At 49.9% G+C, this 13,414-nt stretch overlaps 1 protein-coding gene across 1 annotated transcript in view; it reads right to left on the bottom strand.

Moving 5' to 3' along the window:
• Positions 1-377: 377 nt before the first annotated feature.
• Positions 378-13,414, bottom strand: part of UNC45B (unc-45 myosin chaperone B) — a 29,229-nt gene continuing 16,192 nt past the window's right edge. The window contains exons 9-19 of the mRNA XM_089900828.1: positions 12,816-13,148; positions 11,841-11,990; positions 11,553-11,694; positions 10,688-10,828; positions 9,233-9,360; positions 8,247-8,313; positions 7,264-7,377; positions 6,789-6,904; positions 5,856-5,973; positions 3,338-3,493; positions 378-886 (exon numbers count right to left, since the gene is read on the bottom strand). Coding sequence (XP_089756954.1) covers positions 626-886; positions 3,338-3,493; positions 5,856-5,973; positions 6,789-6,904; positions 7,264-7,377; positions 8,247-8,313; positions 9,233-9,360; positions 10,688-10,828; positions 11,553-11,694; positions 11,841-11,990; positions 12,816-13,148 — 1,726 coding nt within the window. The 3' untranslated portion in view covers positions 378-625. The remainder of the gene's footprint in view (positions 887-3,337; positions 3,494-5,855; positions 5,974-6,788; positions 6,905-7,263; positions 7,378-8,246; positions 8,314-9,232; positions 9,361-10,687; positions 10,829-11,552; positions 11,695-11,840; positions 11,991-12,815; positions 13,149-13,414) is intronic.

Genomic DNA, 13,414 nt, shown 5'->3' with positions numbered 1-13,414 from the left:
ATCTTATTTATATTCATCACATACATCTTGCTTAGAAGATTGCCCCAAGCAGATTGCAAAAATCATGTCATACTCTTGAACATAAACTGTACTTCCATCATAGTTGAGGGATGGGAATGGACATGGGGCTGGGACAGGGCACTACAGCTGAAACATGCAGTTCTAGGCAGCCTTATTCAAACAGCATGGGAGAGAGGATATAAAAACCAGCACAGATCAGCATCCAGATACACCAGCACTAACGTTTATATTCACACACCTGTTAGTTCCTACTTTACCACACAATCCATTTTCCAAAATATAAAGAACTTCAGCCCATTATCCTGGCCTTTGGAATGGGTACAGAGAGAATTATCCAACCTGTCTTCCTAATCACAGATGAAAATTATTCTAGGAATTTTGGGAACATGACAGATGTAAGGAACAAGAGAGCTAATGAAACATGCAAACTTTCCTAGAGCAAAGGGGGAGATTCACAACTCAGGGGACAATCAAGTCCTTCTTTTATATGGAGACTTCGTTGTCGCTGCTATGATCCCTAGCTGAACTGACACCCCAGGAGTGAGTTCTTAGCTCAGAACTCTGCACAGAACAGGAGCAGCCCCAGCATCCCTCTGGGCCCTGTCTAAGACACTGGTTTAATGAAGCCATAATCCATGCATTTGATGAGACATTCCCGAGCTGTCTGAACCACTGCTGCCCTCTTCTCATCCGGCTCTTGTTTGCCCACCACAGTCAGGATCTCCAGCAACTCACTCTCCACCAGCTTCTTGGCCAGCTCAGCATCAGCCGCCAGCAGGTTGTAGGCAATGACCAGGCCCCGGTGTTGAACTGACATCCGGTCGTGCAAGCAAAGCCGCTGTAGTATCTCCAACCACTGAGTCGTCTGAAGGTGGGGAAGAGGATAAGGAAGGATTGGAGGAATCAGTGGGGGGGACGGAGAAAGTAGATTTTGGACAAGATAAAAAGAAGGCCTTGGCCAGGCCCAGATTCTGAGCTCTGAAAGGGGAAGCACACATCTGGTTATCTGTATGGGACTCAGCATATGCCCACTTGAACCCCTTGGGACTAGCTGGGTGATGCCCATCTCCTTACCAGGACCAGGGCAGGAATTGAAGAATTAGAAGGAACTTGAAATAATCCAATCCTTTTCATTTTATAAGTGGAGGAATTGGGGTTCAGGGAGAGGAAGTAACTTAGCTATAGTCACACATCTGGAAATAGTAGAGAATAAACATCCACACATCCATTTAATTTTTAAGCATCTTGAGAAGCAAAGGGACCAGCCCACTGCATGCCTGAGTGGAATGGGAATGGAGGATGTTCAGAAAGGAGGATTCTAACCCTGGACGCATGCACAACGCCTGCTTCTGCCAACCCAGGTGCCCTTAGAGACATGCCCTAGGCATGCACTCCACCAGCCCTGACTTCAACTGGAATTAACACTGGAGTCTGGAGTGTATCCTCTCCTCCACTCCCAGTTGTGAAGCAGCCCAACTACTGTACATGGGGGATACAGGACTCTAGACCACTCTGATCACCCCCAGGAGACAGAAATGGAGCTGAGAATAGAACCAGGAGGCTTGACACTTACAACATGCAACAGACACAGAATAGAATAGTCATCAGTATGGGTTTTGGAGTCAGAGAGACTAGTGTTCAGGTCCCAACTCAGCCGCTTACCAACTGTATGACCTTAGCTAAATTATTTAACCTCTCCAAGCCTCAGGAGCCTCATCTGTTATCTTACCCCATAATATTGTGATGATCTAATGATATGACACATGAAAAAAGCTTAGCATGATGGCTAGAGCATAGTAAGCCCATCAAGTAGAAGTGGACAGGAATGATGATTTTAGGCACTAATCCAACAATTTCCCCTTTGCTTCCTCAGACCTATTACCTTCCACTAGTTAGCAGAGATACCTTTCTACATACACCGCTATCAGATGGGGAGACAGATACAGAGAGGAAGAAAAGGCAAATTCTTCTTCTGAGCTTCTCAGCAGACTTTTGTAAACTCTGCACTGTATCCTACCACGAGGAAAGGAAAGGAAAGTTCAGCTAGCTGTGGTAGGATTCAGGGAGAGATGTTACGCTGACGCGTAATTGATCATGGGTCTAGTGCCTATCGCTCCCTGGGACAGGAATGCAGCCAGGATTTCTGAGCCCCTTGGGAAGATGGAAGAAGTGGCCAGGAGTGGGTTGCAATCCTGAAGGATCCCAGTCCCCTCCTATCTAACTGGCTATGTGGTGTTGGGCTATTACTTTTCTGAGCTCGGTTTCACCATTGGTGAGTGAGGATAATAATAATCATGCCCACTGCACAGGGTTGTTGGGAGGATGGAATGACATAATAGGTGCAAGCACTTAGAGCAGCGCCTGGAGCACAGCAAGTGGAGGAGTCACAGAGCACCCCGCGGGGCCTGGTGACAGAAATGTGTGACCAGTAACTTCAGCAGAAGCTGCTCTAGGATAGCAGCCTGTGGTCCCCAGGCCGGAAGCACCCCACCTCCGATCTACTCAGTCAGAATATCTGGGGAAAGTGTTTTAACCAGCCCTCTGTGTGACTCTTACACACCTTACAATTTTGAAAAACTTGCGTTAGGGAAAGTGCTGAAGGCCAGGGACCAAGCGGGATGAGCTACATCTAGGAGAGAGACCCCTCCCCTGGTGCCAGGACAGCATAAGCCCCCATGGAATTTAGAGAACACACACACACACACACACACACACACACACACACCTGCCTTAAGCTGGCTATCTAAAAGAGCCTGCCTATAAAGCAGACTTGCTTTAATACATTTGAATTGAGATGTTTACATTTTTTTGAGATGTTTACATTTTTCACCATCAGTGAATATGATGCCCACAAACTAAGTTCAGTTTGGTGAAATAAGGAAAATTTCATTTTGCATCCCCTTGTTTGCGGCTATGTCAATATCACTCTCATTACACCTGCTGAGATGGCCACAGTCCCACAAAGGGTCTGGTCATCACGTGAACTTAAGAGAATCTGCTGCCTCTTTGTCAAACTGTGGATGGTAACCCAACCACATCCATTCTTCTCTTGGGGAGCTCAGGGGCTCCACAGCAATAGTTAGTGCTATTGTTATTATTGTCATTATTCTTAAGTAATGACTTATAAGCACCACCAAAGTGAGTTAGCACACTTAGGGAGTCCAAATAATGAGTGTAGGGGGTCGAATCATATAGATTCTCCTCCCTTTAGGTGGTAGGAACAGATACAGGGGCTGGCCTCCCCCCAGAAGATCATACAGGGCAGTGTGGTCTGGGGGTGGGGGGACTCCCCAGAGTCCCTAGGGCCCACTCTCACCACTTGAGTCATCTTGAAGCACAGTTTCTTATGTGCTGCTGTCAGCATGGCCAGGGCCCCCGCAGCCGCATTCTGCACCTTGTCATCATCCTCCCCGCAGAGCAGCACCACCAGCTTCAGCCGGTCATTCCCATCAGCCAGGAACCTCTCCTGTACCTATGGGAGGCGGGTACACGGCTCAGAGAAAAATGCCCCCATCTGCCCAGCCTGGAGAGGGAAAGATGCATCTGGAGCCAAATTCTCTGACCCAAGATCCCTCAGAGCTTTTCTTTGAGCATCTCACCCATGACACCTCCTCCTCCAGGAAGTCTTCTCTGACTAGTTAGATGAAAGTGCTACAGACTCCTCCAGCTAAAAGGTTAAAGAGAATAAGGGGTTCCTTGTATAGCATTCGCTGTTGCCTCTGTTTGCATTCAGCTCTCCACCTCTGGGGAAAGGGCAGGCACAGACTCCTGAAGGGTAGATGTTGCCTGAAGAGCCATGTTTCACTTCCCTTTGGGGAAGCCTGGACTGTTTCTTCCACAACAGATGGGCCTTCAGTGTCTGCCATTAAATGACTTTGCAGTCCCTGAAGGCACAGAGGCTTGGCAAGAGCAGCAGACAGTTGGGTAGTTTACATGGTACTCAGGAGCTGCTGTACCATTCACCAGGTGAGGGATGAGGCTTCCCAAGCACCCAAAAGCCAGGAGAAGAGCCTCCTGGGGCCCAGGGCCCTGACATGTCTGAAAGCACACTGACCCCCCCCTCCCCCCCGCACCCCTCTGCTCTATAGTAAAATCTGATTGGTTAAATTTAAGGGCATTTTGTTGGGTGAGGTGTCCTAGAAGGGGAACGCCAAGAGGGGTCAAAGGTCACAGCTGCCCAGGTTATAAACCTCTACCTACAACTCCCTGAAGCTGGAGCAGTGGTCCTCAGAGGTAAGAGTATAGTGAAAGCGCAGTGCCCTCATGGGGCACAGGTGTGACTGGAAAGCAGCTGCCCCAAAAGGACTGCATTCCCCATCTCTTGCACTAAATATGGCCATGACCTCATTCTCATTACAGAACATGAATGGATGTAATGTGTGTCACTTCCAGGCCACCATGGTGGAGCGCTACAGGGGTCTCTCCTGTGGTCTGTCTCCCCATTCCCCATCTGAATGGAGACCACTCTCAAGGTGGCAGAGGGAGAGACAGTTCTTTTTTTGGGGGGGGTATAGTTATTGATGATTGAAGATGCCTGCATCCCTAAGTCATTGCTTGGAAGCGAGCCACCTGATCCTAATGTGAGCAAGAAATGATGTGAGCAAGAAATGAACTTCTGTCCTGTTGGGACCACTGTTCATTTTGTTTCGGGTTGTTGTGGCCACTGGTGCTCCCCATCCCCTCCACTGTCTTTGGATACACTCTCTTCTCCCACGTGGCTGCCAGGCCCCCAGCCCAGCCTCAGGCCAGCTCCCTGGTGGACTGTGGTAGCTTTATTTCTTTTGATTTTAAAAGGCTTTCATGGATCAGGTTTTCCTGCTATAACAGTGAGAACATCCAAGACTTGAGTTAAGAACTGAGGGGCAACGGAGTGGGTCTCACACTCGGCCACTAGCCCTGGTTGTCATGTTAACAAAGGGCCTCAGATTTCAACCCTGTTGTTACCTCTGTTGAGGTTCTAACTACAGGCACAGCAGTGCTCTGCCAGGATGGAAAGAAGGAAACATTCATTTATCATATGGTGGTAATTTATCCCAGTACCAGACCATGAAACCATTGATGTGTTCTGAATTCATTTTATTTTTACAAATCCTATAATTATTCTGTGATGAACACAGTTATAGTGCATTGCAGTTTCTGTGGAAACAGCGATCATTCATTAAATGTTAACATTTAACATATTCTAAAATTGTTTGTAACTGTTTTTGCATTTCTTCATTTTTTTATATATGTGGAGCTTCAACAGATGCAAGTGGTCTAGCCTCTCTTGACCTCTAAGAGGCCCTGGCCTCCTATATTTTTTGCTATGAGATTATTTAGTAAATAACTTGGGGAAATGGGACTTCTACACCATCCAGCCCAAGCTTTGGGGTCAAAGCCACAGCTAGGGATGATATTACTTTGTGTATTCTCCTTTGTCTCCTTTGTGCATTATATTCCTCCCGGGGTCCTTATAGGGAGGGAGGCTGTCATCTAGGAAAGATTGAGGGATTCCTGGGTTCTTTGACAAAATGTTGCCTTAAGGGCTATCCCTGGTGGCGCAGTGGTTGAGAGTCCGCCTGCCGATGCGGGCGACATGGGTTCGTGCCCCGGTCCGGGAAGATCCCACATGCCATGGAGCAGCTGGGCCTGTGAGCCATGGCCACTGAGCCTGTGCGTCCAGAGCCTGTGCTCCACAACAGGAGAGGCCACAACAGTGAGAGGCCCGCGCACCGCAAAAAAAAAAAAAAAAATGTTGCCTTAATACCACTGTAACAGCCCCCAGTCTAGCGCCAGGCCCTGACCTGTGGCCCGACTCTCTATGCCTTGATCACTCGCATCTGGAGCCCCCTCACCTCCTTGTTCACCACCATGTTGCACATGCACTCTGTGGCTGCCTGCCGCAGCTGGTCATGGTTCTCAAACATGTAGTTCTCAATATCCGGCAAGGCCTTCTCCTTAAAGATCTTCTGCCTAGGGTTTGAGGGGTGGAAGAAGAGAGGCTGCTGAGTCCTCTGTGATGAGCATTTGGGGTTTTGGCCACCCAAGGGCCATTCCACATCCTCAGCCAGCATGGTTTAGATGGCAGTAATCCCACCCCCAGCTCCAGGAGGGGCGTCCAATGACATAGCACAGCATCCTGGCCATAGCAACAGGGTCTGGGATGAACATGTCACCCAGCCGGAGATTCTCTTGTATTTTTGCTGGGGAATGTCTTTCTCTCTCCTGCTGGAGATGAAGCCAAGAAGATGTGAAGTCTGGAGCAACCCTCATGTGATCATGAGAGAGGGGAAGAGCCTGTCTGAAAATTAAGACAATACAGACAGAAGAGGTGGAGAGGTGTAGGATCTAGGACAGCTTTGTAACCCCTGCATCAAGCCGCACCTGAATCTGGTTTATCCCAGATGAGTCATTAATGACCTGAGTCACTAAATTCCCTTTATGCTTAAACCAATTGGAGTTGAGTTTTCTGCCACTTGCAATCAAAAGAATTTCAACCCAATCCCACCATCCCCCTGCTTCTGGGGATGGGTGGGGACACTTTATCCCCACCCATCCACCTGATATCTTTTCTACTACTTCAGAAGGAAATGCCTTTCCAGTCTCCTTTGGCTTTGCACATTCACTGTGGTCTTTCCAAGTGCTAGTTCAAATCTTTCCCACGGTCGTTTCTACCCACTGCCTTCGAGCCTGTCCTCAGAGAAGAGCACACATGGTACCTGTGACATTTCCACCAACACTTCATGGGACACCTCTCTCCACCCCTGCTCCCTCTACGCCCCACTCACCGGAGTTTGTCACTCCGCTCAGACAGGTTGGTGAGGCCTAGGAGAGCCTCATAGTTCTGGAGCCCATCCCTCTGTGTGTTGAGGAGACTCACAAGGGGCCGCACTACCTCGTACACCTGTGGGGGGAGGTGTCAAGGAGTGGTCAGGTGGAGACCATGTCCCCCCAGTCATTTACAGGTGCCCAGCTCTAGAATTTCCAATGCACGTGCCCACCCATTGTCTGATTCAATCTTCACAATGATCCTGAGGGGCGGGATTATTTCCTTTACTTCGTAGGTGAGATAACTGAGTTTCCAAGGGGACGGCCTTATTCGTCAGAGGTAGAGCCAGGCCTGGGATCCACGCACCTCCAATTCATGGCCCTCTTTGTGACAGCACCACGCCCCCTCCCAGGCCAGGGGTAGGGTGGCAAGGGGAAAGGCCCCTGGGAGCAGACTCCTCCCATCACTGCCACCCTACTGCCCCCATCACCCACCCGCTCCCCAGGGAAGGCGATGTCCGGATTGGAGACTGCAGCGATCTTCGCTAGAGCATGGGCTGCCTTCACCTTGCCCACGTCTGTGCCCTCCAAAGCCAGGGGAATCAGGGCCTGCAAGAAAGGGCACAGTCACCCCTCGGTCACAAATATACAGAGGCCTCTCTCCCCAGCGTCCCTCTCCAACTGCTGTCCCATCAGAAGTTCAGGAAGACTGTAATAGAGTCAACTCTTGAGCATCATGGAAAACAGTTAAATTCTTAATCACGGATTCACTCCCCTTGGTTCCCAGCACACATGGAGATCTTCGCCTGCCCTCTTCCCCACCCATCCATACGTTCATGTGGCTTTTGGAAAAATAAATCAATCATTTTTTACTTTCTGACTAAGTCAAACCTAATCATAATAGCGGCCATTCACTGAGCACCTCCTATGAGCCAACACTTAAGTGTATATTCTCTAATCCTTGTGACATTCTGCAAAGTGTGTGATGTTCTCCCTTGTTTTACAGACGAGGAAACTGTGACTCAGGGAGATTAAGTAATTTGTCCGAAGTTGCACAGCTAAAAAGGGGACAAGCAAGGACTCGATGACAAGCCTTCTATAGCAAAGCCCACGGTCTCTATCTGCACCAGGGTTCCTTCCAGTAACAAGGAGGATAAATGGGATCCCACAGTAAATCCCATGACACTTCATAGACTTAGGCACTGACAGCACAGATACCTTAATGACTGTATTCCAGAGGTCGGGTTGGGGCAGGGGGTGCATTATTCTTGGGCCAGGCAAAGAACGTGCACACACACATACACAAATGAAGAGACACAGAGACACACACAGACACACAATTACACACAGACACACATAGACACATATACACATACAGAGAGACACACACACAGACCTACACACACGTACACAAGTGTGCTTCTCCCCAGTGAAGCACCTTCTAGGATGGCAAGGACCCCTTAGCCCACCCAATGTACCTTGCCACCACCTTGAGCCACGATGGTACCTCGGTCCTTTGGGTTGTCACACAGTGCCAGGAATACCCTGGAGAGCAAGGATAAAGGACATTCAGTGCATGAGCACACGCTTCCCAGGCATCAGCAGGCCTAGTGAAACTCTGGGAAGTGCTGCCAGTGAGCACGTGCCCCAGAACTAACCTTGGGAAGATACTGCCATGGACATAAGTGGCTGGGGAGGAAGTGAGGCCAGATGTAGCTGCAAACATCGGCCCCATCCCTGTTTAGGGAGATACCAAATGGCACCCCGCTGCCCACCATCCAGGAGAAACTCTTCCACATGGAAGCACCCCAGGACCACCATGTTCTGGCCCTTGCCGTCCTCTCTGGTCTTATCTAGCACCACTCTCTCCTGTGCACTCCATGCTCCAGACGTATCCCTGGAGAACCCCGTCCTCATTCACTCATTCTCCCTCCATCCTCAGGGTCTTTGCATACGCTATTCCCTCTGCCTGGAACCCTTCCTTCTGCTGCATTTGAGTGGCTCCTTTTTTTCCTTCAGGGTTCCCCTGAGTTGTTACATCTTCCAGGAGGCTCTAGCTGCCTACCCACCTACCCTCCAGTCTGGCCAGTTGGGTGCCACTGCTTGTGCTCCAGCCAGCCCTCTGTATGTCCCCCATCATGGCACCTGCCGTGTCGTGTGGTAACTGAGCCTGTGTGCCTCCCATCAGGCTGCACAGAAACTGTGCCTTTCATCTTTGGCATTTCAGGGCCTGGGAACCAGGTCACCAGAATGGACAGTGACCTCTTTCTTCACAATGCAAAGTTGCCCCTGTGATGACCTGCCCGCCATGTCACTTTTCAGTGTTGATCCCCATCAGCCTCCTCTTCAGGCCCCTAATGGCTCATTCCCTCATTTACTCCCCACCCCCACCATCTCTATCTCCCCACCCAGCCTCCTGCCTCCAGGCCCCTCAGACCCCAGCCCTGAACTGCTGCAGCCGCACCTGGCCAGCAACTCTTTGGTCTGGTCAGTGAGGATGGCATTGTCTGCTTTCACCATGCAGGCCAGCACTGAGATGACGCCGGCCTTCAGAAGCCGCTTCACCCGCATGTCCACAAAGTCCTTCTTGTCCTGGGGAGATGAAAAGATGGCAAGGAAATCAATCCCGAAAGAGAAGGAAGATCATCCAAAACCCTAGATGACCTAGATGTTACTTTCTTGCAGAAGGCTGGCTTTCTTCTTACCTCTGGGTAAACAGAGGTGGGAGGGGAGAGAGAACAGATAAAGCTGACCTAACAGTGGATTGGGTCAGCCCCAGGGTTGAATAGTCTCTACAGATAATCCTCAGGGTGGCTGGGAAGAGGCAATCTCTAGAAGCCACATTAGAACTTCATGGCGGCAGAACATGCTATACACCCTTGCCTGCGTGAAATCCTATGCAGCTTTAAAAAATGATTCAGAGAACGACATAGCAGTGTGGAAAACATCTAAAGTATTTTCCCCAAATTGGGTACAAAATAATAACTACATTCTGATTATAACTATTTTTATTATTTTTTCTTTTTTAATTAATTAATTTATTTATTTGGCTGCGCTGGGTCTTAGTTGAGCCACGTAGCATGCGAACTCTTAGTTGCAATATGTGGGATCTAGTTCCAGGACCAGGGGTCGGACCCGGGTCCCCTGCATTGGGAGCACAGAGTCTTAGCCACTGGACCACCAGGGAGGTCCCCTGATTGTAACTATTTTTTTTTTAAACGCACAGAAATAAAGAGTCTCTGGTAGGTGATATAATACACCAAAATAGTGCTCAGAGGAAGATGATGTAATTGCAAGTAGCTATTTTCTTTTCTCTACTGTCACATTTGTGTTTGTTTTGCAACATGGTTATATTACTTTGGTCATTTTTTTAAAAATCTAAATGTTTTATTGGCTGGAAATACAATGCATATATATTCATATACAAACCACATACAAAGTATGCCGTTGCGTGCAGTGAATCATTGTGGGGAGGGTCCCAAAGGGATTTGTGACACCTGGGCTGCGCCTGATCCCCCGTTCCTCCGCTTCTCATTATTCGTACTTAGCACCCATATCCCCAAATCCAGATATCCAAGAAAATAAAATTTGTATAAATGTGGAAAACATGAAATACAACTAACTGTCAGATGTCCATGAAATCAACAACATAAATTGGAAGACGTTCATCCTGGCTCCATTTGGTTTCTCCGAGTGTAAATCGTCGATTCCTCCTCCCCCTCCACAGAACATTAACACTAAGAAAAACACAAGTGCCACCTAGTGGGAGAAACTGACCATGATCCTTTTCAATTTCTCTGCCTCTTCCACCGAATCCTCCCAGACACACAGGCACGGCGCCTGAACATCATTAACTGTCCTTCCCACCTCTCTGGTGGTCCGGTGGTACAGCTCCCCTCCAAGCCATCCCCTTCCCCACCTTGGGGTGCTCCTCGGGCACGTGCTGCTTGGAGAACTTGGCCAGCTGCACCAGCTCTGGGATGACTTCATTGACGTCGTAGCTGTTGGTACAGTTCACCAGGGTGGTGGCCACCGAGTACAGGATGGTCTTGTCAGGGGTCTGGAGGCAGGAGGTGGGGGATAGGAGGGGACAGGCAGCAAGGAAACCTGAGAACAAACCACTGCCTCCAAGAGGCTCCCTCACAGGCAGGCTGGTTTGGCGTGGCCCCGAGGGAGAGGAACCAGCTCTGCTCACACAGGCTCTGCTCCCCTCAGCAGCACCCCAGAGCACCAACGGGAGTCCTCTCAGTGCACTTTTTGCTTTGTGCCCCTTTCAAAAGCCCAGTCCCATAGGCTTTCCATCAGACCGCGGTGGGATAGGGTGGGAGCTGGACACCCTTTGGTGGAAACTCCCTCCCACACTTCCACCCTTTAGTGGTGGCAAAGAACGGGGGGAGTGGGGCGCGGGGGGAGGTGGCCCAGCAGAGGAGGAAGGGCATCTGGGAGGGACTGGGAAGGAGGGAGGGGCCCAGAAGAGGCCAGGTACAGCCCCTCGGTCCCTCAAAAACCTCAACTCCCTGGGGGGGGAGGGGGGGTCTCAGGAAAAAAATACCCTCATTTTATTCATCCTCCCACTGCCTGGAAGGCATGAAGAGTTGTGAGCCCATTTTACAGTCATGAAAGATGAGGGCCAGACAGAGGGAAATGACCAACCCAGGTTTACAGGAAGAGTAGGGGGTAGAGTCAGGATGAGGACTGGAGAATCTAATTTCCCACGCTCAGCGGACAGCCCCGTGAGCCTGAATCCAGCAGATCCTGAGGCCAGAGGCCAGGGCCACACTCGCCTTGGCCAGCTCCAACATGGCCTGCAGGGCAGGGATGTCCTGAACAAAGTCATCCTTCACGTCGGCGTCCAGCGTGAGGTAGGCCAGGCCCTCCGCTGCCCATCGCCGGGTCCGGGTGTCTGTGGACGTGTTGCACAGCCATCTGGGGGAGGGGAGGAAAGGGTGCTGGGACTGGGGCAAGAGTGAAACAATTCAGGGCAGCAGGTGGGCGGATTTTTAGGATCTGGCATCCACTAGGGCACATCCCTGAGAGGAGATGGTGGGCTTGAGGAAATAGGACCCCCTTACTTGCGGCACTGTTTGGCCAGCTTCTCTGTCGACCCTTCTGCAAACTGCCTGAGACCATAGTCTGTGCCGCCAGCAGAGCCAAGTTTACAGAGTCCCTTGGGAGAAGGGGAGATGTGTAGGATCAGAGACACCAAGGCCTGGGGACGAGGCCTTGCTCACACGGGTCCCTGTGGCTGGAACACTTTGCCCCTTTTCTTTGCCTGGATAAACCTGTCTACATCCTACAGAACTAAGGGCAGGCGTCACCTTTCTGAGATGCCTTCCCTGAGGCTTCCAGGTTAGGGTAGATGCCCACAAAGCTGGAGGTCTTCAACTTACCCTTTTCCCCCACCATTTTGCCCACGTAGATGTTTTGTGTTTGTCATTTTGAAAAATCAGCACAGGATAATACTAACCATATCTGTAACCACAACGATAAAACTTATGGCACAAAAACTGGCTGTGAAATCATATTTTTGTTGGGGGGCAGATTCAGCTGTGCAGATTTTTACCCAGGAAAAATTGGACTCTTGCTAGGAAAAAAAAAATGTCTTCCATAAGAGAAAACTCACAATGACAGAAGCTAAAATTCGTTTTTTTTTAATTGATATGAACCAAAAAAAAACCCCCACAAACAAACAGATCAGTGACTCAAATCTTCACTGTAATTGCCATCAAGAAAAAGGAAGTTACTTCTATAAAATGAAAATGGAAACAATGTGCTATATAGAAACCGATTAAGGAAACAAACTGAGTTTTTGGAGTTTGCACTGAAACTACTTGGTGGACAAAAGCTCATCAGTGTTTGTCGTTCAAAAGCATCGAGGAGATCATTGTTAGGGTTACATGGCAGGGTCCCCCATCCTGAATCCACGTTCTCACAGCCTCCTGCTTATCACCCCGATCTGCAGGGGCCTGTGGGTGGACCTGGGTGCTTAGGGCGTGGTCTCCTCAAGGACAGGGACCACGTCTCATTCATTCCGGTGTCCCTGATGCCCGGCACAGTGTCTGGTACCCAGCGCACTCACCACCAGTGTGCGGATCTTGATCTTCTCGTTTTTGGTGGTCTTGTAGATCTCTTTGAGCAGTGACACGCCGTTGGTGATGATGAATGTGGCACGGCTGAGCTTGGTGGAGGCATGGATGAGGGCCTCCACGGCCACCAGCTGGTCCGCTTCACGCTCTGAGCCGCACAGAGCCACCATCATCTCCATAACTCCTTTCAGTCCCAGCAGCTGATTGCCCAGGTCAAAGGGGCCCTGCAGGATCCCTGACACCGTCTGGATGGCAATCACATTCTTGTCCATGTCCTGGGGGTCAAACTTGCCCCTAAAACAGAGGGCCAGCGTGGTCAAGAGAACTGGCCAAGGGGAATGGGAGGAGTGTGAGATTTGGGGACAGACAGATTTGGTTTTGCATCCTAGATCCACCACTCATGTGCTGTGTAACCTGGGGCAATTCACTGAACCTCTCTGAGCCTCAGTTTCTTGATCTGGAAACTGAGGATAGCACTACTACTTCTCAGAGTTACGATGGGGATAAATGAAGTAATAGATGTGTTCCTCAAGAAGCACACTCAGATGGGGACTGACACT

This window comes from Delphinapterus leucas, chromosome 19 (genome assembly GCF_059928025.1).
Source record: "Delphinapterus leucas isolate spDelLeu-1000000601 "Yukka" chromosome 19, BTC_Dleu_Yukka2, whole genome shotgun sequence".
Classification (NCBI taxonomy): Eukaryota; Metazoa; Chordata; class Mammalia; order Artiodactyla; family Monodontidae; genus Delphinapterus; species Delphinapterus leucas.
The sequence above is the reverse complement of the archived record's forward strand: the minus strand, read 5'-3'. Positions and strand labels throughout refer to the sequence as shown.